The sequence below is a fragment of the Triticum aestivum genome, chromosome 3A (assembly GCF_018294505.1).
Source record: "Triticum aestivum cultivar Chinese Spring chromosome 3A, IWGSC CS RefSeq v2.1, whole genome shotgun sequence".
Taxonomy (NCBI): domain Eukaryota; kingdom Viridiplantae; phylum Streptophyta; class Magnoliopsida; order Poales; family Poaceae; genus Triticum; species Triticum aestivum.
The window spans coordinates 684,714,394-684,741,184 of record NC_057800.1 but is presented as its reverse complement, the minus strand read 5'-3'; the positions used below and the strand labels follow the sequence as shown (position 1 = coordinate 684,741,184).

Sequence of the window (26,791 nt, the reverse complement as noted above, 5' to 3'; positions counted from 1 at the left end):
GAACGCCCGAGCCTTCTTGGAGCTTCTCTTCTTGTGAGATGAGGACCTTGAAGGTTTTGATGACGAGGACTTTGAAGATTTCTTCTTCTTCTTTGAATCATCAGAACTGTAATCCTTGTACTTCTTCTTCTTTGATCCATTTTCCCACTGAGGACAATCTTGAATGTAGTGTCCAGGCTTCTTGCATTTGTGGCAGAGTCTCTTCTTGTAATCATGGGATGAGGAATCTGTTTTCAAGTCACCACCTCTTGAGGATTTACCAAAGCGACCACGTCTTGAGAACTTTTGGAACTTCCTCACGAGCATAGCTAGCTCCTGGATCAGTTCTTCAGGGTCACCAAGGCTGCTGTCAGAATCTTCACCTTTAAATCCAGACACTGCCTTGGCCTTCAGAGCCCATGATCTACCATAGCTTGGTCCATAGAGATCTCTCTTCTCAGCAAGCTGGAACTCACGAGTGTTTAGTCTCTCGAGGATATCGGCGGGATCAAGTGACTTATAGTCTCCACGTTCTTGTATCATCAATGCCAAGGTATCAAATGAGGAATCAAGCGATCTCAGCAGTTTCTTCACCACTTCATGGTCGGTGATATCAGTGGCACCAAGTGCTTGAAGCTCATTTTGAGATGTCAGTGAGGCGATCGAAGGTTTGCTGAACATTTTCATTGTCGAGTCTTTTCAAGCGGTTGCAGAGATTTCGAAGAACGTCAACTCGAGAGTCACGCTGTGTTGAGACTCCCTCATTGACATTGGACAGCCTGTCCCAGATAAGCTTAGCTGTCTCCAAAGCACTCACTCTGCCATACTGCCCTTTGCTCAGATGGCCACATATGGTATTCTTCGCTTGAGAGTCGAGTTGCTTAAATCTCTTCACATCAGCAGCGTTGATGGTGGGAGTGACAGAGGGAACACCATTCTCCACAACGTACCAGAGATCATTATCAATTGCCTCAAGATGCATGCGCATCTTATTCTTCCAGTAGGGGTAGTCCGTCCCATCGAAGGTAGGACACCCAGCAGAAACCTTGATCATACATGCAGTGGACATAACTAAAACTCCAGGTGGTTAAATCAAAATCACACAGAACAAGGGAGTACCTTGCTCTGATACCAATTGAAAGTGCGTTATATCGACTAGAGGGGGGTGAATAGGCGATTTTTATGAATTCTTCACTGAGGAATTTCAGGGTGAGGAAATTCCATGGTGAAGAACTACTTGCAGCGGAATAAGTACTTAGAAGTAAACATAACAGAGCATGAGCATGGTCTTCATGAAGAAATGAAAACAAACACATAGTACAGAAAGCGTAAATACAGGATAACAAAACAAAGACAAATAGACTAAAGAAATTGAACTAAGGAAATTGAGAAGTTCTTCAGTCAAAGTCTTCAAACAGATATGAACAAGCACACAACACAGAAATGAGGAAATGAAAGGGTTGAGGAAATGGAACCAGGTAGCTTGGTGAAGACAATGATTTGGTAGACCAGTTCCAACTGCTGTGACAGTTGTACGTCTGGTTAGGGTGGCTAGCTATTTAAATCTGAGGACACACAGTCCCGGACACCCAGTCCTGAACATGCAGCTCAAGACACTCAGTCCTCACCGTATTCCCCCTTGAGCTAAGGCCACACAGAGCTCGCCCAATTACTCGTGGTATGTCTTCAGGTGACTTCCAAACCTTCATAGACTCGGTCACTCGGCGATCGACAATTTCCTCTTGGATGCTCTAGACCATGATGCCTAACCGTCTGGAAGATGCACAGTCTTCAAAGGTAACAAGCGTCGGATCCACGCAGGATCAATTTCTTCAGTGATGCTCAATCACTTTGGGTTTGTAGGTGTTTGGGTTTGGGTTTTTCCTCACTTGATGATTTTTACTCAAAGTCCTCGGAGGATGGGATACTCTCAAATGACAAGTGTCAGTTTCTCTCAGAGCAGCCAACCAGCTAGTGGTTGTAGGGGGCGGCTATTTATAGCCTAGGGAGCAGCCCGACATGATAATACATAAATGCCCTTCAATGATATGACCGTTAAGTGGGTAGATATTTTGGGAAAGCTGGCGCATAGCACAACAACGGTCGGAATTTTGAGTATCCAATTCCTCAGGCCTATCATGTTCCTCACTATGTAGGCAATCCGCACTAGCGAATTCCTAACTCCTCAATCAGAACAAATTCCTCAGAGACTAGAAGAACTTCGTCTCTGTCACTGAAGAAATTGACTGAGCTGTATGAGATTTCCAATGGCTTCACTCGAAGGGATTGGTAGGTGTGGGATTTGAGTTGAGCGTCACTTGGAAATTTTTTCTTAGTATTTCCTCGACCCCCTTTAACAGTACAGTGTTTCCTATGACTCAAGAAAGAGAAAAAGAAACTACGAAAACAAAAGTCTTCATGCTTCATGTTCCTCAAATGAATACCAAGATTTCAGGATCACACCAATTTCTTCACTTTCAAAGTCTTCAGAAAGTCCAAAGTCTTTAGTCGAAGAACTTCATTTTTAGGGGTCGACTTTCACTCTAAATATCAAACTCCTTATAGACTTATAGACCTGTGTACACTCACAAACGCATCAGTCCCTTAACCTATAAGTCTTCAATACACCAAAATCACTAAGGGGCACTAGATGCACTTACAAAGGAGCGTCCGACTTTAACTTAATAAAGCCCATGAACAGGCAACATCCAACAAACAAGACAGTCTTAAACAAAAGGAAAGGAAATGCATCCAAAGCCCTAGTTTGAACATGCAACCGGCCTAGGCCTGAGAATGATAAGGCAAAAGTCTAAACATGCCAACACCGGCAGGAGCAGAAACGATCCTCAACATCTAGTGACGGGCAGCAATCTGGATCAGTCGAATCCGCTCCATCGCCTCCTGCATCCGCTCAGCGTCCGCCGTTTTCCCAACGGCATCCAAGTCTGGAGGAACAAATGTCATTTGAAAATAATGTCAGCGGGGTGATAAGGGAATTTGTGCTCTATTGTGATTTTGTTTCTAGTAGTCCATAGAGCCCATAAAAGTGCCCCTACGCATCTCCAAAGCACTCGACCGAACCCACCCCTATGGGCCAATAGTATATCGCGGAGGTTTCTACCCGAGTGGGGATTCCAGTTTTGATCAAAGGCTCACCGGACCGCACTCCAAGCGAAGCGAGCAAGATGGCAATTGAAGAAGATGTGGTTTGCATCCTTGTGCGCACCACACATCACACAATTGCTATCGGGATGACCCATTTTGTTTCGCTATGTTGTTAGAGGACGGGAGGCGGTCGTGGAACATTTTCCAAAGGAAAACTTTAATTTTGAGGGGGGTTGACACTTTCCATAGCCCCCTAGCAATGTCTAGTGTACGACCCTCCGTCAACTTATGGTAAAGAGACTTAACCGTGAATTTCCGGGAGCTCGTGAGGGACCAAGAGACCGTATCAGCCTTGGGTCGCAACACCACTACAACAAGAGCGTTATGTAACTCATCCCAACAGCCTGTTCGGCGTCTCAAAGGGGGCTTTTGAAAGTAATGGCTGGCAGGTGGGTTCTAAGCTCATCGGTAACGAGGATTTCGATGTTAGTAGCAAGTTGGTATATGGAGGAGTGGCTACGCCACAATGGCTCCTGAACGAACTAGTGGTCTAACCAAAATCGCGTGGATTTTCCGTCGTTAACGCTAAGCTTAGCTCCTAGCGCAAAGGCCGGTTTGATAGCCTAGATCCCATTCCAGAATTTCGCCCCTTTAGCCTTGGAGGTAAGGAAATTCCCGTCGGGGAAGTATTTCGCTCAGAATTTCCGCCTAGAGCCCCTGCTCATTTTGGGCGAGTTTCCAGAGCCACTTGGAGAGAAGGGCAACGCTCATAAGTTTGGAATTGAGGATCCCTAGGCCACCAAATTTCTTTGGCCGGCATAGGGCTGCCCACTTAGTTAAGTGCTACTTCTTTTTGGACCCAGTTCCTTCCCAAAAAAAACTTGGATCAGGGGGTGTCGAGCTTGGCGTGAACACCGTCTGCTAGGAGGAACATGCCCATTGTAAACATGGGCAAAGAGGAGAGACTAGTATTCGTTAGAATGAGCCTAGCTGCCGAAGACATGAACCGGCCTCGCCATGGACTGACCCGGTTCGCCACCTTGCCGTATAGGGTTTCCCATTCTCGGATAGATATGTGCTTGTCATAGATGGGGAGGCCCAAGTACTTAGACGGAAAGCTCCCAAGCTTACAGTTCAGTAGGTTGGCAACGCGCAATGAGAGAGGTGCGGCCATCCCAATGGCTATCACCTCACTCTTGAGAAAAATTATCTTGAGGCCGGATACAATCTCGAAAGCACGGAGGATGAGCTTAATCGAGGCAATACTGTGATCTTCCGGCTCGAAGAGCAGCATGGTATCGTCCGCGTATTGAAGGTGAGAGACCCCTCCTGGAATAAGGTGGGGGACGACACCGCGGATGTGGCCGACATCCTTCGCCTTAGTGATCATGGCCGAGAGGGCGTCCGCAACAAAGTTGAAAATAAGAGGGGAGGAAGGGTCACCCTACCTAAGCCCTCGTTTTTTTCGGGGGAAAGCCCTCGTTTGTTGCGGAAGAAGTTCCCAACTTCTTCGTTTATAGACATCGTCCTAATTTTTTTATCAATATATAATCATCACACATTCTTTTTTCGATAAAGGGCGCTTTTATTATCTCAAAATGTAGCATCAAAGTGATACAAAGCATTAAGAGCATGATGTTTCTTTGCCGCCATTAGGCCGGCCCAAAAGTGTGAGTCTTCAGGTTTCCAATATACCTGAGACACTGCCTTTTGGCCTATATACTTATTGCGCATCATGGTTTGCCAAACACCATCCTCAGTAAGAAGTTTGAACAACCATTTACTAAGTAGGGCCTCATTCTTGACCTGCAGGTCATGAATACCGAGGCCGCACTGCTGTTTCGGCCTACAAACCACACTCCATTTGGCCAACCTATATTTTTTTCTTTTCACCATCTCCTTGCCAAAAGATCGTGGACCTAAAATAATCCAATCTTTGCAAGACCCCTTTTGGGAGCGGGAAGAACGAAAGCATATAGAGAACCATATTTGTGAGGACAGAGTTTATTGAAATCAATCGTCCTCCAACCGAGACCAACTTGCCTTTCCCGCTGCTCAAGCGTTTCTCTAGTCGCTCCTCTACATGCTTCCACTCCGCAATGGTGAGACGTCGATAATGAATTGGTATTTCCAAATATTTAATTGGGAATTGTCCATGTGCACAACCAAAATGGTCATCACACATTCTTATATTCACACCATGGCTTGAAGAACGAAACATTGGCGTCAAGTGCAATGCACGAAGACACGCATCGCAAAATGAAATCACGATGTTGTATGAAAAAAAATCAAAAAGATTTCAAAATAGACATTCATTCCAATGTCCAAATTTTCAGCCAAGAAATTTGGAAGACAATCTTAAATACTCCTACAAATCACAGGAGAAGCACGCTAAACTGAGAATTACAGTTGACCCTTTCTGCTGCGACTAAACCAGACCCAAATGACCGCCGGCTCCCGACGGAGGCGGCCCGCCTCCTCAATGGCGCCTATCGCCCTGTCCGTACCCACCCCCAACGCCTCCCCGGCGCCGCGGCGCCTCCGCCGTCCGGCCATCGCGGCCGCCGGCGCCGCGCTCGCGGCGCTCCTCCTCCTCGCCGCGGCCGCCGCCGTCTGGCGCCCGGACTACCTCCGCGCCGCGCTCCTCCGCCGCCCTGCGCCCGCCGTCGCTAGGTTCTACTCCTTCGACCTGGTCCGCGAGTACCCCCACGACCCCGAGGCCTTCACCCAGGCACGCATCCCTCCTGATCTCATTCGCTCCTCTCCTCTCCCATGGGGAATTTTTTCCTCAGATTGCGTGTTTTTCGTTCTTTGGCAGGGTCTCCTGTACGCGGGAAACGACACTCTCTTCGAGTCCACTGGCCTTTATCACCAGGTAATGTAATGCAATGCAATGTGGAAATCTTCTCGTGGATTACAGTGATGCAAATGTGATATGCTAAGGAATACTACGTCCGTGGTTTTTCCACAATAAACTACATCTAGTTTCACTTGAATTGTGAACCTTGGTATTCATGCCTCCCTAGTGGAAACAAGCAGACTGGCTATCACTATATGAGCTGTTGAGGATCTGTTGCCTGAGCTTGCAAGTTGCATTTGTTTCGTTTTTGCTTGCTTTCTGTCAAGCGGTTTTTCTGAAGGACTAGTTTTTCTGAAGGACTAAATGCTTCTAATTTTGTTTCTGAACAGTCGTCGGTCCGAAAGGTTGATCTTCAAACTGGCAAAGTATGTTAAATATGGCACTCTCCTTATTTAACATTGCGCGGCAATGGTTCACCTACCCTACACTAAATCACTAGTTACTGCTTTGTCATTTATCAGGTTTTAGATCAGCACCAAATGGATGGACATATGTTTGGAGAAGGCTTAACACTTCTCGACGACAGGTAGATGAACCTCGACTATGCCCGACATGAGAATTGCTTTCTTGAACATGATGGCTCTATTTGCTTCTGCGGTCCTGTTAAATCTCATTCATTTGCTTTAATATTATCTTTTGTAGATTGTTTCAAGTTACTTGGTTGAAGAATGATGGATTCATATACGACCGACATAACTTTAGCAAAGTAATGCTGCTGCCCCTGTTTCTATGTTAGTGTATTTACAGATGATTCAGATCTTTTCTGTTTATAGTCTCGGCTAATTATCTCCAAACCCTGACCTATCAATATCTATTTTCATGTGATCTTCTGAAATATGGGTTTACAATCATTCACATCGCATTTTACTGGTCATTTCTCAAGTTTTTCAGTCATTTCTTGTCGACGTCTGAGGTAACAAGTTATTGTGCTCTCTGCTGCAGCGTGAAAGTTTTACCCATAAAATGCGTGACGGGTGGGGGTTGGCTACGGATAGAAAAATCCTATTTGGCAGTGATGGTACTTCAAGGTTGTACCACCTGGATCCAATATCGCTTGAAGGTACATTAAGTTAATCACACACTTGATATTCTGTTAGCTTTCGGACTTAATTTCTTTTGTTTGATGTCTCTGTTGATACAGTAACAAAGACAGTAACTGTGAAATATCAAGACAATGACGTTTCCTATATTAATGAACTGGAATATATAAATGGTGAAGTATGGGCAAATGTCTGGCAGGTTAGAGTTGTTATGCACTACCTTGACCATATTGCTTTCATGTTTTATTATATTGTTCAAGATCTCAAGGACCAGAACATTTTCATTAGTATACCTTAGCGTTGATGTTAAAGTGCACCCTGGTGTCATTTATGAGGTTTAAGTTTAACAATTAACTTTGGGGTGTGACTCAGTTTGTACTGAAGTGTATCCAAGTTTTATCCTGTGTTGTCCTTTGTTACACTTGATACTCTGAAATAGGCAATTGATATTACAATTAACTGGTCTGAATTTTTTATATCTTCTACAAGACATGACTAGCTAACGCCATTTGACTTGGCGATTAGGTAACCGAGGTCTTAGCATGACTAGCTAATATCATTTGTGTCTTAGCTGTGTTTTCCATGCAAAGTTTGATCATATTCAAGTATCATATACAATGTGAACTGCCTACCAATTTGCTAGAATGTTGTGAAGTGCACCTCTCAGTATCGAAAGTTATGATGTGTAGACAGATTGCATAGCTAGAGTTTCTCATGAAGATGGCCAAGTGGCGAGCTGGATCTTTCTTCATGAGCTGAGGTATGCTCTGAGTAGAAATCACTGTTGTTGTTCTATGCCTATTTCCTGACCACTGAGTTTCTTCACAAGATTACTCTGTTTGCCTGTAATGTTTGCATTTGAAGTAATAATCGATCCTTGTGTCCTCAATTTTGCAGGCAGCAATTATGGAAATCTGGCAACACGGTGAGCAGTCCCCATATGGTTCATTGGCTAATTGCATTGTTAGACGCACATAATCCAAATCCAGTATCGGGAGTGACATGACACTGAAAACTCTGTTTCATGCTCCAGGATATTGATGTTCTAAATGGTATAGCTTGGGATGAAGAAAATGACAGACTGTTCGGTGAGTCCTTTTGCACTTGCAGTTTCGGTCCCGTGGATCAAGGCCTCTGGGTTTCTTGTCCAATTAACCTTTCGGCTCTACTCGCAGTGACCGGGAAACTGTGGCCAAAGCTTTACGAGATCAAGCTGCGCCAGGTGGATGGGCCGCCGGATGGGTCCGTGGAGAAACTGTGCCCAAGGGCAAGCTTTTATCGCTGACAAGTGTCGACGCCTCGGCGAGGATATGTACATGTATTATGTGCCTCCTGGTCGATTCGAGGCAATTGGTAGTATGAAGATAGGTTTTTTGTTGCTGTGACTTGGTGGTGAACTGGCAGGACCTAGCTGCTCATCAGTTTCATGCTGGAGGCGTGTACTGTAGTTGTATGTATAATCATGCATGATCTCCCATGAGTAGTGTAAAAGATTTGTGTCGTAAAGATGGTTTCGCTGCGAACATACCAAAATACAGTTGGTCAGAGACAAGCTCAAGGAACTAGAAAGAATGTGGAGAGGGCATCCGAAGTGCTCCAACCCATTTTGCAATTGTTCGTGAACCTGGTAAACAATGAGATCTGTAGACCCTGTGGGAGGTGATGATCATACACAATATGATCATGGAGGATGAGGGTGAAGATGCTGCCGGAGGTCTAGAATTCAAGAACATGAGTGGTCCTATCCAACTTCCACATTAGAATCCGGTCACATTTGATCAGTTTGTCCAAATGCATTAACAAATTCTGCATTAAGCAACTCATGAACATATCAAGGAAGATCCGATTGAATATCTCATCGAGTATCTGTGCGGTTAAAGGGGATACCTAGAACATTCGTGTGAGTTTTTTTTTTTTTGAGAGGAACTACCACATGTTCATTCAACAAATAACTTACAGGGTGTACACACATGGTCGCTCCATAAGACAAACACATAGACAATTGTCCTAGAGCTTTGCACAAAGGACCCCAAGAAAAAAATTTGACCAATGAAGATCCCTGTGCAAATCCAATCCCTTAAGCATCGTCGGACTCCATCATCGCCATGGCAACGCCGGAGATGGACGAGAGCAACCATCACTCCTAAATCTGAAAGAACTCTGATGCAGACCATGCTGCTAGGTGAGTCGAATGAACGGTCTGCCGCATGTGACGGAGCCGAGGCTATGTGGCTCGTCGACCGCGGATCATCCCCAAGCCCGTCAGATCCCGGCACCGTCTCCTTCATCCACTCAGGTTGGAGAAGAAAGACGCCACCGCAAACCACCATCCACATCACATGCTCCAAAACAGCAACATACCTAGTACTAAACAACGTCCTCTCCGGGAAGAGCGATGAACACCGGCTAGCACAACCAAATGACGTCGTCAGATCTGAAATCCGGCGAGACACGGGTGCAAACCACCATCCACATCAGATCTGAAGCATCACTGGGTGGGGGAGAAGCAGGACCATCTTATTCCGACGCGGCATCGATCTCGCCACCGATGCGACGCCTCCAAGGAAGACTAGGCCTAACCTAACTACATGCCGGAGCGAAATCGCCGGGGTCCCAGGCCCCTCCCGCCGCCGGAGCGACGGACGGAGGGGTCAAGGACCCGCAGCCTCGCCTGCGGAAGGAGGCAGAAGTTCGCTTCGCGAAACGCCTGCCTACAATGGTTGGGGAAAGAAGCAAGATGTCATCTACATTCGTGTGAGTTTAATTCAAATTTGAACTATTTTACCTGAAAATTTAGTTGGATTGTAATATTTAAATTAGAACTACCTTCGCATTGAATATTTTCGCTAATCAAAGATTTCATATGCTATTATTTTGAGTATTCCAGACTTAAAAAAAAAACAGAGGCGGACATTCAGGGAACATGGTTCGATGGGCGACTCCCGCATCACTGTCCGCGGACTGAACTAGTCCACGGACAAATACATTGCCGGTTTGCCAATTTGGATGGCAGTGCCCATTTTGCTAATGCTGGTGGACACTAAGAAACATCTTGCTTTTCATTTGGTATCGACTTCTAAAGTTGGTGCTAATTTTGCCACTTGCCACATCAATCCATGGAGAGATGCTTTTTTTCTGCGGGTGATGGAGAGATGCTTTTCAGCAATGAATATTGTCAAAAGTAACAAAATAGGTGACCAGTTCATGAGTGATTGCTTGATTTGCTATATGGAGAAAGATATATTTCTACCATTATGAATGATGTTGTAATTGATCAACTCAAGAAGATGAAAGTTCAAGAAGGGAAGTTATCAAATGTCAGTCTCACATTGCTTCATATTTTTGCTTAATGATATTTATTTTATGTATTATTTGTTCTGCACCATTGTTGTTAATATAATAATATGTTTCGTTTGTTCATCCTATTCAGTAAGTTACTAATGAAATGTGCTCAGAAGTCATCGTTGTTTACTTTCTTTCGTGAATATGTAAACAAATGGTTTTATGACTTCGCTCAACCAATACTTGGTATGGCAATCTTTTTAATATGATAAAATTTATATGATTGAATCATTGCATATTTTTGCTTTTTGTATTGCCCTTAATTAGATGTAATTTATATCCTTTCACTATACTTTGTGATGTGCTGTAGTGGGCATATGTTGACACAGGTGCCCATTTTTCCAAGCTTTGTCCCTGGATGCAAGAGCATCTAGAAGAAATGGGTTGACGCAAGCTAGAGGAAGCTTGAGAGGCTGACGCAAATCCAATTCACCGATAACTTGTTAATAAGTGTGGAACCAATTGTTAGATGGACATCAGCACTTGTCAATAAGTGTGGAACCTGGGCACATTGGCTGCAATAATCCGAGACGCGCGGACTCATTGCGGACGTTTTACAGAATCCCCTTCTAAACTAATCTTTCTCCTCCCTGAACTTCAGCTGGGGCGGACCAGTTCCTCCCCTAATCTTGAATCCTATTGGTCCACGTTAATAGACCGTTAAATCCGTAAGTGAATTCCCTGTTGATGTAGCTTGATCCATTGGCTGCGTCGATCCATGTGTGCCCAGTATGTCATTACCAGTACTCCCTCCGTAAAGAAATATAAGAGCGTTTAGATCTAAACGCTCTTATATTTCTTTACCGAAGGAGTAATAAGGTCGTAGTGAACATATATTCATTCACTCCAGGGTCAAAATGGGGGAAGCAGACATGAGATATTCCTCACAAGACGATGCGCATGCGATTCTCTTTATTCATTCATGTAATCTCCGACGAGCAGCTAGCTAGCTCTCGGAGATCCATGCACGCACACATACATAGATATATAGATAGATGTACCACCGTGGCACCGTTCAGCTATCATCACACGGAAGCATGCATGTTTTATGCAAGAACAGATCGGTCAGAGCCGAAACATCTAGCAGTGCCAGGTGCAGAAGCAGCGGCGGCCGCGGCGGCCGCCGCACTTGCCGCCGGTGTAGCCCTCGGTCAGGCAGGCGCTCGCGCATTTGTTGGTGTCGAGGCATGCCCAATGGAACTTGTGGCTCGGCCTCGTGCACACCCTCGCCAGAGCCACCTGCACCGATCCCCCCTGCTCCTCTGGACACCCAAAATCAATCAACAAAGCAGATCCGTCGTCATCTCACACAATCTTAGCACTAGTGCAGTAAAGATCAGTCAACAACCATCAACTCCGAGCATATGTACCTGTGGCCGCAAGGAGCAGCAGGACGACCACCAAGACCTTCACGGACAGACGACCCATCGCGGTTTCTTGGGGAAGATCAGGAGGATTGTGTGTGTGTGGTAGATGAAAACCTTCGAGCTGGATTGTATGATGAATGATGCAGAGGAGAGGGGGGAGGGGGGCTTGTTATATACTCGTCGTAGCAGCACACGGATTTCCTTGCTGCTCCGAATTTCTTTGAGTGTTATTTCTCTTTTGCTTCTAGGCTGATTAAGCAGACAGATTTTTGTAGGGTAATGTAACTGCCGTGTGAAATAGGAAAGGCTTAGCAAAAAAAGAAAATGTGTATGGTAGTGCAACTGACATGTGAAAATAGAAAGGCTAAACAAAGAGATTTTTGTGTGGTAGTGTAACTGACATGTGAAAAAAGAAAGGCTATACAAATATATTTCTGTATGGTAGTGCGACGAGAACATAAATACTGTAGAGTCTACAGCCCCGCGACTCCAACATCCCTTAAATGCCCGAGCGGATGGCCCGGTCAGTGACCGGTAAAAAAAAACCCGACCTAGACACGCGTTTCAAACGGGCCTCAAAAGACCGGGCTAACCGGTAACCCTCATATCTAGCCCAAATCCAGGGCGGGTATGGGGTGGCCTGGTCCGGCCGCCACGCCGGGCCCGACAGTTCAAACCCATCACAAATTGCACCAAAACCACCCGTCGACCTACCGATTCCATTTACTACTCTTCTCTGTTCTTCCTCGTCTGCCCCGACCTTCTCGTAGCTCCGCCGTCACTCACTCCTCTGTTGTTGTTCCGAGCCTCAGTGCCACCAGCATCGGCACTGCAGTCTTCTCATCTATTCTTGCCGCCGCACACGTCGTCACCGGCCCATAAGCCGCCGCGGTATGTCCGGCAACTTCCGGGATGCAAATTTCCCTCCATGTGTTCGACACGTTGTCCGATCAGGTATTTTGTGATTTATTCGTAGGGAAAACGATGGATTCTGATGCTTCGTCAGAGGAGGAGTATGGACCCACAGAGCTAGATAAAATGATTGGAAATGAGTTCTTCGATTCTACAGATTCAGACGAAAAAGTGGACATGATCATGCATATGAGCATGCAAAAGGAAATAGACCGGCATGTGGAGCATATTCTTTAATTAATGGGTGAGTTATTAATCGAGATAGGGTCTTTTGAGCACGGCTACTCTACAAGGATTACTTTGATCCGGACCCAGCTTTTCGTGATGATACATGGTTTCATCGCCGTTTTCTCGTATGTGCAAACCATTGTTTTCCACTTTGTGGAGGGAGTGGAGGCACACAATGACTATTTCAAGCTCACTAGGGATTGCGTGATGCGGACAACTTTTTTTCTCCGCTAAGCAGAAATGCACGTCTGCGCTGAGGATGCTTGCACTTGGTACTACCGCCGATGCCGTTGGTGAGATGGTCCGGATGGGGAGAGCACATGCCTGAAAGCTATTGTGAGGTTTGCCCGCACCATGGTGCAGGTGTTTGGGGCAGAGTATCTGAGAGAACCAGATGTGCAGGACACAGAAAAGTTGCTGGCTATTGGAGAGGCAAGATGTTAGGTATGCTCGAATCAATTGATTGCATGCATTGACAATGAAAGAACTACCCCAAATATTTGTGTGGAATGTACCAAGGTCATCCCAAAGAGACCACCATCATACTGGAAGCAGCGGCGATTTGGCATGCTTTCTTTGAAATCCCAGGTTTTCACAACGATATCAATGTGCTTCAACGACCTCTCATGTTCATAAGGCTTTGTAATAGGGAATTGCCGTAGTGCAACTACACTGGCAACAGCTACGGCTACAACATACTATCTTGCCGATGACATCTATCCTCGGTAGGCGACATTTGTGAAGACCATATCCGAACCACAAGGCAACAAACAAAAGCCACTTTGCACTAATGCAGGAAGCAGCTAGGAAGGATGTGGACAGGGCATTTGAAGTGCTTCAACCTCGTTGGGGAATTGTTCGTGGAGCTGCAATGATGTGGGTATTAGAAACCTTGTGGCAGCTAATGACATGTTGTGTTATTCTGCACAATATAATTGTCATGAACAAGGGTGATGGATAGCCCAAACCAATGATTTGAAGCGCGCGTAGAACAATTCCAAATCTCGAAGGACCAAGTTGCAAATCGGCTTATGAAATTTCTGCAGATGCATCAAAATCTTCGAGATTATCGGGTGCACGCGCAACTATCCAGTGACCTTGTGGAGCATATGTAGACCCATATTGAAAAACAAAAAGCTAATATTTGAGGTGCACTTAATATAAATTTATATAAGAACTATGTATTTTCAATACTAACATTTGTTATTTACGTGTAATAATAACGTGTATGGATTTGCATGTATTTGAGATCCGAATTTATGGTATGTAACTACTAGGCAGGACATATGAAAGGCGATTCGACTGTGTCCGCGGGCATGATCACACACGTCCGCAGACATATATAGAGCCGGATTTATCAAGTCTCTCGGACACCACATAAAAATTATTGTTCGCATTGGCTGCGTGGATGCATGTGTGCCAAGTATGTCAGTACTACTGTACAAGGGTCCGACGAAACACGACATCTCTTTATTCATGTATACTTTGAAATCGCCTGAAAATATATTTTGGGTCAGTCATTTTTGACGGTTGAGTTCTGCTTTGAGATCAGTGTTTTTGTTTCTAGTCTATTCTTTGAGCAGTTTGTTTTGACCGACCACATATTTGGGCCAGTCAATTTTTTACTGGGCTGAAACCCATTACATGTGCCACCCAGCCATCCCCTCTCCGCTTTTGTGTTTTTAATGTTTTCCTGTTTTTATGTGTTTCTATTTTTTTACTTTATTAGCTGGTTTTTTTATTTTCTTTGTGGGTATTTGTGAGATGTTGGGTTGGTGTAAATATAGAAAAAAGTAGTATACAGTATGTCAGAAAATTACAACATTATATGATTGTTGTTTGCATAGTGCAGAAAGTGCAATCTTAGTGCAAAATTGTGTGGAAGTTCGTTTTAATTTTTTTCATTATCTTTCTTCTTAAAGATTAATACTAATGCCACTAATTCATTGTTCCTAATAAATTTTTTGTTATTTTGATATAGTTATTATATTATTATATTTATTATTTAATATAATACCGATGCCACTAAGTTGTTTCTTCTTAGATTTTTTTTTTGCAAAAACATCTACTATCATATGCTTATTCTTGCATATTTAAAAAATAATATTTTTGTGTTTATATTGTGTGTAAAATTTGTCATCATTTCTTTTAGATTTCTTTCTCATTTTCTTTGTACTTAACAGGTAATACCAATGGCACTAATTCATTCTTCCATTGAAAACCTCAATATATTTTGTTTTTCTTCAGAATTTATTTATTTTCAAAAGCGTAATACCAAAGCCACTAATTCATTATTTCTTTGAAAACTTCATTTCTTTAATGGTAATACCAATGTCACTAATTTATTCCTTATTATGAAACTTCCATTTGTTTTACAAAAAATCCACTATTATATGCTTATTCTTCCATAATATAAAAGGTGCAATTTATGTGTAAATTGTGTGCAACTTTTGTCTATTTTTTTTTCATTTTCTTTCTTCTTAAAGGATAATCCCAATGCCACTAATTCATTCTTCCATAGAAAACTTCATGATTTTCATTTTTTAGTTTTTATTTTATTTTTTCTTTAAGGGTAGTACCAACATCACTAATTCATCCCTTCTTAGCAAAAATTCTTTTTGGTGAAAATTTTACTATTACGTGGTTATTCTTGCAAGCAATGTCATTCATTAATTCCTTTTATAAACTTCATTATTTTTATTTTATTTTAATTTATACTCCCTCCGTTCCTAAATATTTGTCTTTCTAGAGGTCTCAAATGGACTATCACATACAGATGTATATAGACATATTTTAGAGTGTAGATTCACTCATTTCGCTCCGTATGTAGTCACTTGTTAAAATATCTAGAAAGACAAATATTTAGGAACGGAGGGAATAGTTCATTTACTTTTTCTTTAGGGGTAATACCAATGCCATTAATTCATTCATTCTTACCTGTGAGAAAAAAAAATCAGTCCTTCTTAGATTTTTTTGCCAGAATTTCATACTGTATGCTTATAGTTTCATGTTATAAATAGTGCAATTTATTTATTAACTGTGTGCAAAAATTTTCTAATGCCAATGCAACTAACTAATTCCTTTTTCAAAAACTTCAGTTTTTTAGTATATTAGTATAGGGGCAATGAGAAGGCCAGAGGTTATGTTACACATATTATTTTTCTTTTTAAATTTGTGTTTGTTTATTTTAAGGTAAATCCACTCCCATGATTCTTTTTTCCTTACAAAGAAATTTGTTTGCCTTTGTTCAAATTACCATGTCCTATCTGCAGCGATGTGGGAAAAACATTAGTCCAGAGGATACACATGCACCATGTACAAATAATGTTCATGATAGCTAGCTCTACTGCTATGATCTGTTCGTGCTAGCTCCGGCACACCAGGGCCAACCCAAGCTAGCTAGCTCACGAGCATACAGTCGGAGCTAGCTAGCTAATGCACGCACACGGCACACGGCACGCCACACCCTCACGCACGCACGCACAGGGCACATCACACTTCGTTGCATGAAAAAAAAACTAACGGACCCAAATTTTATTTCCAGTAACTTACCTCTAACTGGTCCCATTCATGGACGATGATCAAATTTCGCACAGCAGGAAGCAAATGTTCCTCAAAGAAGATGTGATTCTCTTGATTCATTCATGCAATCTCCGACGACCAGCGCTCACAGATCAACGCACGCATACACACATAGACATATATACTCACACGGAATCGTGCATCCAGTATTGACAAAAAGATAGGTACGGAAGAAAATACTACTACACGGTGAATGAATAAATAAATCGGAGAAATGCACTCGCTTTATTAGTAGATGATAGACCTAATAAAATAAATAGATATAGATAGACAGAATAGATAGATATAGAGCTCGAATCAAACTCCCGGTCATGCCGTTTCTAGCTCTGCTGTTTGCAGTGGTCTGAAAATAGCAGCAATGATGATGACGATGACTAATAGGTTGATGGATTTTTTTTTTAGAAAGGAGGCGTTTGCCCGGCTTTAGAGAATTCAAGCCTTAAGAGTCCGTTTCCGAAGACTAGTAAAATAGGCGGATTCTGGAAGGTTCAATGGTACGTATATGGATATAACATAGTTCGACAAAGCAGGGAACCGATGGATTGATGGATGCAAGAACATCTAAAAGAAATGGTTTGACGCAAGCAAGAGCAAGCTTGAGAGAGGCTGAAGCAAATCGATCGAATTCACGGAGAACCGAACCGAACTGATGGAGGAGTCTTCCTTTCCATCATCTCTTTGGCCATCAATCATCAGAAGGACACCACATAAAAATTATTGATCGATGATCTCACAAAGCGGGGAACGGATCTTACTCATAAGATGATGCGATTCCCTTTATTCATTCATGAAATCTCTGACGACTAGCGCTCGCAAATCAACACACGCATACACACATAGATATATAGATCTACTATCGTTCAGCTAATATCACACACAGGGAATCATGCATCCAGTACGCGAGAACAAAGTAGCCAGGGCCATCTAGGCAAGGCATCTAGCAGTCCTTGGTGCAGTGGCAGTGGCGCTGGACGCCGACGCACTTGCCGGCGGTGAAGCCCTCGGTCTGGCAGACGTTCGCACAGTTGGTGTCGCTGAAGCACGCCCCATGGAACTTGTGGCTATCCGACTCGCAATCCCTCGCCAGAGCCACCTGCACCGATCCCCCCTGCTCCTCTGCACCACCAAAATCAACAAAGCATGCAGATCAGTCGTCATCTCACGCAATTTTAGCAGAAGTAGATCATCAGTTATCTCAAATAATTTTGACGGTAGGCATGCACATAGCATACCCGTGGCGACGAGAAGCAGCAGGAGGACCACGAAGACCTTCGCGGACAGACCCATGGCGGTTCCTTGTGAAGGATGAAGAGGATTGTATGGTAGAATGTGAAAGCCTTGGAGCTGGGTTCTATGGTAGATGGGTGTAGAGGAGAGGGGAGGGGGCCTTGTTATATAGGAGTATTTCCCGTTTGGCAGCGTACATTGCTTCTATTTTCTTGGCATTAATTTTGTGCTGCTTCCAGCCTTCCAGGCTAAGCAAATAGATTTTTGTCAGGTAGTGTAACTGACAATGTGAAAATGGACACGCTAAGCAAACCATTTTTTGTATGATAGTGTAACTGACATGTGAAGATAGAAACACACAATTTTTGTATGGCAGTGTGACAAACTTGTGGAAACACACAATTAAAGGCTGTAAAAGGACACGTGAAAGTGGAAAAGGTGGTCATCTCTTGTCCACATATCAGCCACTGTACGTACTAGACACTCGGTTATGGTTGCAAGATGGATTCAAGTGCCCTGCAAGTTCTCGTGGCAAGGTTTGGCCGTTTGGGTGTCGAATGGTGTTGTTGGGTTTTGCATGCTGCAGCACTCGTCATGTTCTCATGTTCTCACTAATGGTGGGCTGGTCGCCCTACGGAGCACATCTGGCACTGGAAAGGTTTGCGTCAAGGTCAAGAGGCGATGAAGAGGATGCAAAAACATCTACGGAGCACATCTGGCACTGGAAAGGTTCTCACTAATGACTGTTGGATTGAAGGATGCAAGAACATCTAAAAGAAATGGGTTGACGCAAGCTAGAGAAAGCTTGAGAGAGGCCGAAGCAAATCGATGGAATTAACGGAGAACCGAACCGACCCGATGGAGGAGCCATCGATCCTTCAATCATCTCTTTGGCCATCAATCATCAGATGGACACCACATAAAAATTATTGATCGATGATCTCACAAAGCAGGGAACAGATCTCACTCACAAGATGATGTGATTCCCCTTATTCATTCATGCAATCTCCGAGGACCAGCACTCGCAGATCAACGCGCGCACATACATAGACATATAATAGATCTACCATCGTTCAGCTAACATCACATGGAATCATGCATCTAGTACGCGAGAACAAACTAGCCAAGGCCATCTAGGCATCTAGCAGTCCTTGGTGCAGTGGCAGTGGATGCCGTCGCACTTGCCGCCGGTGAAGCCCTCGGTCTGGCAGACGTTCGCGCAGTTGGTGTCGCTGAAGCACGCCCCATGGAACTTGTGGCTATCCGACTTGCAATCCCTCGCCAGAGCCACCTGCACGGAACCCCCCTGCTCCTCTGCACCGCCAAAATCAACAAAGCGTGCAGATCAGTCATCATCTCACACAATTTTAGCAGCAGTATGTAGGATGCATCATCAGTTTTGTCAAATAATTTCGAAGGTAGGCATGTATACATACCCGTGGCAACGAGCAGCAGCAGGAGGACCACGAAGACCTTTGCGGACAGACCCATGGCGGTTGCTTGTGAAGGATGAAGAGGATTGTATGGTAGAATGTGAAAGCCTTCGGCTTCGAGCTGGGTTCTATGGTAGACGGATGTATAGGAGCGGGGAGAGGGGCTTGTTATATAGGAGTATTCACCTCGTCGCAGCAGCATTGTTCCTATTTTTTAGCATTATTTTCGTGCTGCTTACAGGCTAAGCAAATAGATTTTTGTCGGGCAGTGTAACTGACATGTGAAAATGGACACGCTAAGCAAACCAATTTTTGTATGATAGTGTAACTGACGTGTGAACATAGAAAGAATAAGCAAACATTTTTTATGGTAATGTGACAAACTTGTGGAAACACACAATTAAAAGCTGTAAAAGAACATGAGAAAGTGGGAAAAGGTGGTCATGCCTTGTCCACATATCAGCCACTGTACAGTATGCTAGACACTTGGTAAAGGTTTCGAGATGGATACAAGTGTCCTACAAGTTCTCGTGGCATGGTTTGGGTGTCAAATGGCGTTGTTGGGTTTGCATGCTGCTGCACTCTTCATGTTCTCAAGTTTCCATCAATGGTCACCCTACGGAGTACACCTGGCATTGGAATGGTTTAGGTCAAGGTGAAGGCGATCCCCTCTATCCTCTATTATTTGTGATTGTCCTGGATGTTTTAGGAAAGCCTTTCTCACTTGCGGAGGAGAGAGATCTGCTACGGCCTTTCATTGCAGCATGCTACTAGGCATCACCTCTCTCTGTTCGCTGATGATGTTGGTTTGATCATCCAACCATATGCTCGAGATCGACACCACCGTTGTCATTCAGGATCTGGTCTGAGATGCTTCCAGGCTCTGTACAATTCTTTAAAAAGAGCGCCGCAACATTGATTCGTTGTGACTATTATCCCAGAGACATTGCCTCGGCTCTGTTCGTATGGATTCACTGTTTTTCCCTGTAATTTGTTTTGGGACTGCCTCTTGTGCTTTCTTTCTTAAAAAAGTCTGACCTTCAGCCGTATGTCAACAAAGTGACGTGGCGGCTTCAGTGCAGGAAGGCTAGTCTGTCATTTTATGCCGGTTCAGGCGGTACTTGCGGCTATGTCAATCTATGCGATGATGGCAATCGAACTCTCCAAATGGATGATTGCGTCTACCATCACTACAACATCATCACCCCAAATCTATTATGACTGCAACGCCGCCGTCTCGGCGGGAGTCTTGTTTGCTAGGATTAAATAGGAGGCCTCGCATGGGCTAAACACCTCAGTAACATATTGTTGCAAGAATGATTGTTGTAATTTTTAGAGAAAAGGTTGAGGCCCGACTTTAAATTAATAAAGCCAACAGTAGTTCAACAGAGTTCAGCAAACACCCATGGCAGGTAGAAAGAAACCTATGGAAACAAGTTCCAAATGACTAGCAGGCCACAACCAGTAATGAGGCATGCAGGCCAAAGGAGATAACCAGAAGCACGACAGAATGAAGACGGCGACGTAGCACCATCCCCAACTACATCTGGCCCGACCCCTGACCAAGACGGAGTTCATCGTTGTCCGCACGCGAGAGTCAGGAGCTCCACAGCCGCCACGTCATCGCCCTTAGTTAGAGATGTCCACTGCTGCAATAAAATAGAAATTTTAAAAATGCAGTCAACCGGCTTGTTAGGGAACACCTGCTCAATGGTAAATTTGTTCCTGATGGCCCACAACGTCCAACACATGACAGAAAAGCCAACCCAGAAAACCCGCTTGACCCAACCCACTAGATTAGAGACGAGGGATCAAAGCTCACCAAAGCAAGTGGGGGCCCAAGACACCGGCCCCAAGCCAGTCCCTAAGACAGCTCTAGAAAAGCAAAGCAAGAGGGCACCGAAACATGATATGATTAGTATCTTCGGGATGTCCACAAAGGGAGATGAACTCGGAGCGGGGCCCATTCCTTTTCCTAGTTTGATCCGCGGCTGGTGACCACCCGCGGATCCCCTGCCACATAAAAAATTTAATCTTGGGAGGAATACGAGCCTTCCACACAGAACGCAACCTATAAGAAGGAACACCAGAGATCAACTGGCGATAACAAGACTTCACAGAAAACTGGCCAGATGACGAATGATGCCAAGAGACCACATCTGTAGATTCCGAGAGCACATGGAAAACGACAGCAAGACGGTGCCAATCATCCAGCTCTTTCGGAGACAGGGATTGGCGAAAACCGAGATCCAACTGTCTGGCCGCGACCTCCGCGATGGAGATCGAGGGGAAGGCAACAAAAGAGAAAATAACACGGAAGGAAATCGCCAGGGGGCCATCCCCTTTCCACCAATCCAGCCAAAACCTAACAGACGTACCATCGCCAAAATTTAACAAGAGCTCTAAAATCATCTCGAACTTTAAGGAGTCGACTCCAGAACTGACAACCGCCTGACGCAGACACCGATAGAGGGTTGGAGGATGGGAAGTACTTAGCCTTGAGAACGCACAGCAAAAGCTCACTAGCGTCGGCCATAAGAATGCACCACCACCATTTAAGGATAAGGCATTTGTTCATAATAGAGGTGTCCACAATACCCAACCCGCCAAGGTTTTTTGGCCGACAAATCACCTTCCACTTAACCATCCTATACTTCTTTTTGTTATCTACGGAGTTCCAAAAGAAACCGCCCCTATGTTTATCAAAGCCAACGTGAATACCTTCAAGGAGACGGTAAAAGCCCATAAGAAACATAGGAAGGGAAGAGAGACACACATTTTTGAGACACACCTTAGTAGCCATCGTGTTGTAATGACTCCTCCAGGGCATGACTCGATTACCAACCTTGGTAACCGAGAACGTAAAGTCTTTGGCAAGCTGTTTGAGGGGAGAGATCGGAAGGACAAGGTAATTAAAAGGAAAGGACCCAAGTTTGCAGTTTCAAAGGTTAGTTACCCTGCACGCCTCCTTAGCGGGGGCACCCAAAACTAGAACTTCACTCTTAGAAAAATTAACCTTAAGCCCGGAGAGCTCCTCGAAGGAGAAAAAGAGGAATTTAAAGTTCGCGATCTATCGGTCAGAGTTCTCAACCAAGATGATAGTATCATCAACATATTGCAAGTGCGAAACACCAGGCAGGATCAGGTGGGAGACAACCAGGGAGATATGGCCCGTGGCAGCAACACGGTTGAGAATGCAAGAGAAGGCATCATCCACGAAGTTGAATAGTATAGGGGAGACATGATCCCTTGTCTAAGGCCCCTGACATTTTTGAAGAAAGGGATGACCACCCCCATTCACATTCACAACCATGTCCCCCCCCCCCCACAAGGGGGCACACAAGTTGCATGAGGCGGTGCATGTCGGCGTCGTCAAAGCCCTTGGCCAGAAGTACGTTGCGAAGGAAAGACCAATTAACCGAATTATATGCTTTTCGAAGTCCAACTTGATGATCACCGTGTTACACTGCCTCGATTTAAGGTCATGTAAAATTTCATGTAAACTAAGAAAGCCATCCAAAATGAAACACCCTTTAATAAAGGCCAATTGCTGCTTCCCTATGACCTTGTGAGTAATGTAAGACAACCTAGTCGCGAACCCCTTCGAAGGAAATTTGGTGATGTTATTAATCAGGGCAATCGGTCTAAACAGCCATATGTTATCCACACCCTTAACTTTGGGAAGAAGAGAGACCATGTCATAGTTAAGTATAGATATAACAACCGTGCCCACGCAGAAGCCAGTAATAATAACGTAGACAAGGTGGTTGAGCGAAGGCTAGAAATTTTTAAAGGAAGACATGCATATGTACCGTATGGGTAAGTGAAGGTAGTTTTTCTTGGTTTTCAGGTCAGATATGTATTTGCGAAAATCCGGAATATCCATCGAGATAGAAAAATAAGAGTTGTTGGCCAACCTGTCCAATATCTCATTTATAAAGGGTAGTAGGTAGTGATCTTTCCGGGTCCAGTTATTTCATTTCCTTAAAACAACACACATTCTATATCCAACAATAGCCCTAGTAGGGACTGTTGGGGAACACAGTATTTCAAAATTTTACCTACGATCACGCAAGATCTATCTAGGAGATGCATATCAACGAGACGGGATAGTGTGTCCATGTACCCTCGTAGATCGAAAGCAGAAGCGTTTAGTAACGTGGTTGATGTAGTCGAACGTCTTCATGATCCAACCGATCCAAGTACCAAATGTACAGCACCTTCGTGTTCAACACACGTTCAACACAATGACGTCCCTCGAGCTCTTGATCCAGTTGAGGACGAGGGAGAGTTCTGTCAGCATGACGGCATGGCGATGGTGATGATTAAGGTACCGGCGCAGGGCTTGGCCTAAGCACTAGGACGATATGACCAAGGTGTGTAATTGTGGAGGGGGGCACCGCACACGGCTAAGAAAAGACTTGGTGTCTCTTTGGGGTGCCCCTGCCCACGTATATAAAGGAGGGAGGGAGAGAGGTCGACCCTCCTAGGGGCACGCCAAGTGTAGGGAGTCCTACTAGGACTCCCAAGTCCTAGTAGGATTCCCTTTCCTTTTCGGAGTAGGAAAGAAGGAAAGGAGGGAGAGGGAGAAGGAAAGGGGGGGGGGGGGCGCCCCCACCCCTTGTCCAATTCGGTTTGGGCAGGGGGGAGGCGCGCGCTACCTCGTGGCCCTTCTTCCCTCTCTCCACTAAAGCCCAATAAGGCACATTAACTTCCCCTGGCGAATTCCCGTAACTCTCCGGTACTCTGAAAAATACCCGAATCACTTAGAACCATTCCGATGTCCGAATATAGCCTTCCAATATATTGATCTTTACCTCTCGACCATTTCAAGACTCCTCGTCATGTCTGTGATCTCATCCGGGACTCTGAACAAACTTCGGTCATCATATCACATAACTCATAATATAAATCGTCATCGAACGTTAAGTGTGCGGACCCTACGGGTTCGAGAACTATGTAGACAAGACCGAGACACATCTCCGGTCAATAACCAATACCGGAACCTGAATGCTTATATTGGCTCCTACATATTCTACGAAGACCTTTATCAGTCAAACCGCATAACAACATATGTCATTCCCTTTGTCATTGGTATGTTACTTGCCCGAGATTCGATCGTCGGTATCATCATACCTAGTTCAATCTCGTTACCGGAAAGTCTCTTTACTCATTCCGTAATGCGTCATCCCACAACTAACTCATTAGTCACACTGCTTGCAAGGCTTATAGTGATGTGCATTACCGAGAGGGCCTAGAGATACCTCTCCGATACACGGAGTGACAAATCCTAATCTCAATCTATGCCAATTCAACAAACACCATTGGAGACACCTGTAGAGCATCTCTATAATCACCCAGTTACATTGTGACGTTTGATAGCACACAAGGTGTTCCTCCGGTATTCGGGAGTTGCATAATCTCATAGTCAGAGGAACATGTATAAGTCATGAAGAAAGCAATAGCAATAAAACTAAATGATCATTATGCTAAGTTAACGGATGGGTATTCTCCATTACATCATTCTCTAATGATGTGATCCCGTTCATCAAATGACAACACATGTCTATGGTCAGGAAACTTAACCATCTTTGATTAATGAGCTAGTCAAGTAGAGGCATACTAGGGACACTCTGTTTTGTCTATGTATCCACACATGTATCAAGTTTCTAGTTAATACAATTCTAGCATGAATAGTAAATATTTATCATGATATAAGGAAATATAAATAACAACATTATTATTGCCTCTAGGGAATATTTCCTTCAGTCTCCCACTCGCACTAGAGTTAATAATCTAGTTCACATCGTCATGTGATTTAACACCAATAGTTCACATCTTTATGTGATTATTTCACATCACCATGTGACCAACACCTAAAGGGTTTACTAGAGTCAATAATCTAGTTCACATCGCCATGTGATTAACACCCAAAGAGTACTAAGGTGTGATCATGTTTTGCTTGTGAGAGAAGTTTAGTCAATGGATCTGTCACATTCAGAGCTGTATGTATTTTGTAATTTTTCTATGTCTACAATGCTCTGCATGGAGCTACTTTAGCTAATTGCTCCCACTTTCAATATGTATCCAGATTGAGACTTAGAGTCATCTGGATCGGTGTAAAAGCTTGCATCGACATAACTCTTTACGGCGAACTCTTTATCACCTCCATAACCGAGAAATATCTCCTTAGTTTTCTAAGGATAATTTTGACCGCTGTCTAGTGATCCACTCCTGGATCAATATCGTACCCCCTTGCCAAACTCATGGCAAGGTACACAATAGGTTTGGTACATAGCATAGCAAACTTTATAGAACCTATGGCTGAGGTATAGGGAATGACTTTCATTCTCTTTCTATTTTCTGCCGTGGTCGTGTTTTGAGTCTTACTCAACCTTGCAATACAGGCAAGAACTCCTTCTTTGACCATTCCATTTAGAACTACTTCAAAATCTTGTCATGGTATGTACTCATTGAAAAATCTTATCAAGCGTCTTGATCTATCTCTATAGATCTTGATGCCCAATATGTAAGCAGCTTCACCGAGGTCTTTCTTTGAAAAACTCCTTTCAAACACCCCTTTATGCTTTCCAGAAAACTCTACATCATTTCTGATCAACAATATGTCATTCACATATACTTATCAAAAAGGATGTAGTGCTCCCACTCACTTTCTTGTAAATACAGGCTTCACTGCAAGTCTGTATAAAACAATATGCTTTAATCAACTCATCAAAGCATATATTCCAACTCCAAGATGCTTGCACCAGTCCATAGATGGATTGCTGTAGCTTGCACACTTTGTTAGCACATTTTGGATCGACAAAACCTTCCGGTTGCATCATATACAACTCTTCTTTCAGATATCCATTAAGGAATGTAGTTTTGACATCCATTTGTCAGATTTCATAAAATGTGGCAATTTCTAACATGATTCAAACAAACTTTAAGCATCGATACGAGTGAGAAAATCTCATCGTAGTCAACACCTTGAACTTGTCAAAAACCCTTTTCGACAAGTCGAGCTTTGTAGATAGTAACACTACTATCAACGTCCATCTTCCTCTTGAAGATCCATTTATTCTCAATGGCTTGCCGATCATCGGGCAAGTCCACCAAAGTCCACACTTTGTTCTCATACATGGATTCTATCTCAGATTTCATGGTCTCAAGCCATTTCGTGGAATCTGGGCTCATCATTGCTTCCTGATAGTTCGTAGGTTCATCATGGTCTAGTAACATGATTTCCAGAACAGGATTATCGTACCACTCTAGTGTGTATCATGCTCTGGTCGACCTACGAGGTTCGGTAGTAACTTGATCTGAAGTTTCATGATCATCATCATTAAATTCTTCACTAATTGGTGTAGGCATCACTGGAACTGATTTCTGTGATGAACCATTTTCCAATTCAGGAGAAGGTACAATTACCTCATCAAGTTCTACTTTCCTCCCACTCACTTATTTCGAGAGAAACTCCTTCTCTAGAAAGGATCCATTCTTAGCAATCAATATCTTGCCTTCGGATCTATGATAGAAGGTGTACCCAAGAGTCTCCTTTGGGTATCCTATGAAGACACATTTCTTCGATTTGGGTTCGAGCTTATTAGGTTGAAGCTTTTTCACATAAGCATCGCAGCCCCAAACTTTAAGAAACAACAGCTTTGGTTTCTTGCCAAACCATAGTTCATACGGTGTCGCCTCAACGGATTTAGA

General features: G+C 43.9%; 4 protein-coding genes across 4 annotated transcripts; 1 reads left to right on the top strand and 3 right to left on the bottom strand.

Moving 5' to 3' along the window:
• Positions 1–5,496: 5,496 nt before the first annotated feature.
• On the top strand, positions 5,497–8,529 carry LOC123063205 (glutaminyl-peptide cyclotransferase). Its single transcript, XM_044486939.1, has 11 exons — positions 5,497–5,815; positions 5,903–5,959; positions 6,274–6,309; positions 6,406–6,470; positions 6,587–6,650; positions 6,887–7,004; positions 7,086–7,183; positions 7,674–7,744; positions 7,882–7,909; positions 8,018–8,072; positions 8,160–8,529. Exons 1-11 carry the CDS (start codon positions 5,528–5,530, stop codon positions 8,267–8,269), a joined length of 990 nt encoding a protein of 329 aa, XP_044342874.1. The 5' UTR covers positions 5,497–5,527; the 3' UTR covers positions 8,270–8,529.
• A 2,683-nt stretch (positions 8,530–11,212) lies between these two features.
• On the bottom strand, positions 11,213–11,819 carry LOC123059079 (defensin Ec-AMP-D2). Its single transcript, XM_044481722.1, has 2 exons — positions 11,697–11,819; positions 11,213–11,588 (listed from the first exon to the last, which is right to left on the bottom strand). The coding sequence occupies exons 1-2, from the start codon at positions 11,752–11,754 to the stop codon at positions 11,407–11,409; spliced, it is 240 nt and encodes a 79-aa protein (XP_044337657.1). The 5' UTR covers positions 11,755–11,819; the 3' UTR covers positions 11,213–11,406.
• Positions 11,820–17,166: 5,347 nt separating this feature from the next.
• LOC123059078 (defensin Tk-AMP-D1.1) lies at positions 17,167–17,838 on the bottom strand. The gene is made up of 2 exons (XM_044481721.1): positions 17,648–17,838; positions 17,167–17,531 (listed from the first exon to the last, which is right to left on the bottom strand). Exons 1-2 carry the CDS (start codon positions 17,700–17,702, stop codon positions 17,353–17,355), a joined length of 234 nt encoding a protein of 77 aa, XP_044337656.1. The 5' UTR covers positions 17,703–17,838; the 3' UTR covers positions 17,167–17,352.
• Positions 17,839–18,605: 767 nt separating this feature from the next.
• On the bottom strand, positions 18,606–19,298 carry LOC123059077 (defensin-like protein). The gene is made up of 2 exons (XM_044481720.1): positions 19,079–19,298; positions 18,606–18,956 (listed from the first exon to the last, which is right to left on the bottom strand). Exons 1-2 carry the CDS (start codon positions 19,275–19,277, stop codon positions 18,784–18,786), a joined length of 372 nt encoding a protein of 123 aa, XP_044337655.1. The 5' UTR covers positions 19,278–19,298; the 3' UTR covers positions 18,606–18,783.
• Positions 19,299–26,791: the final 7,493 nt, after the last annotated feature.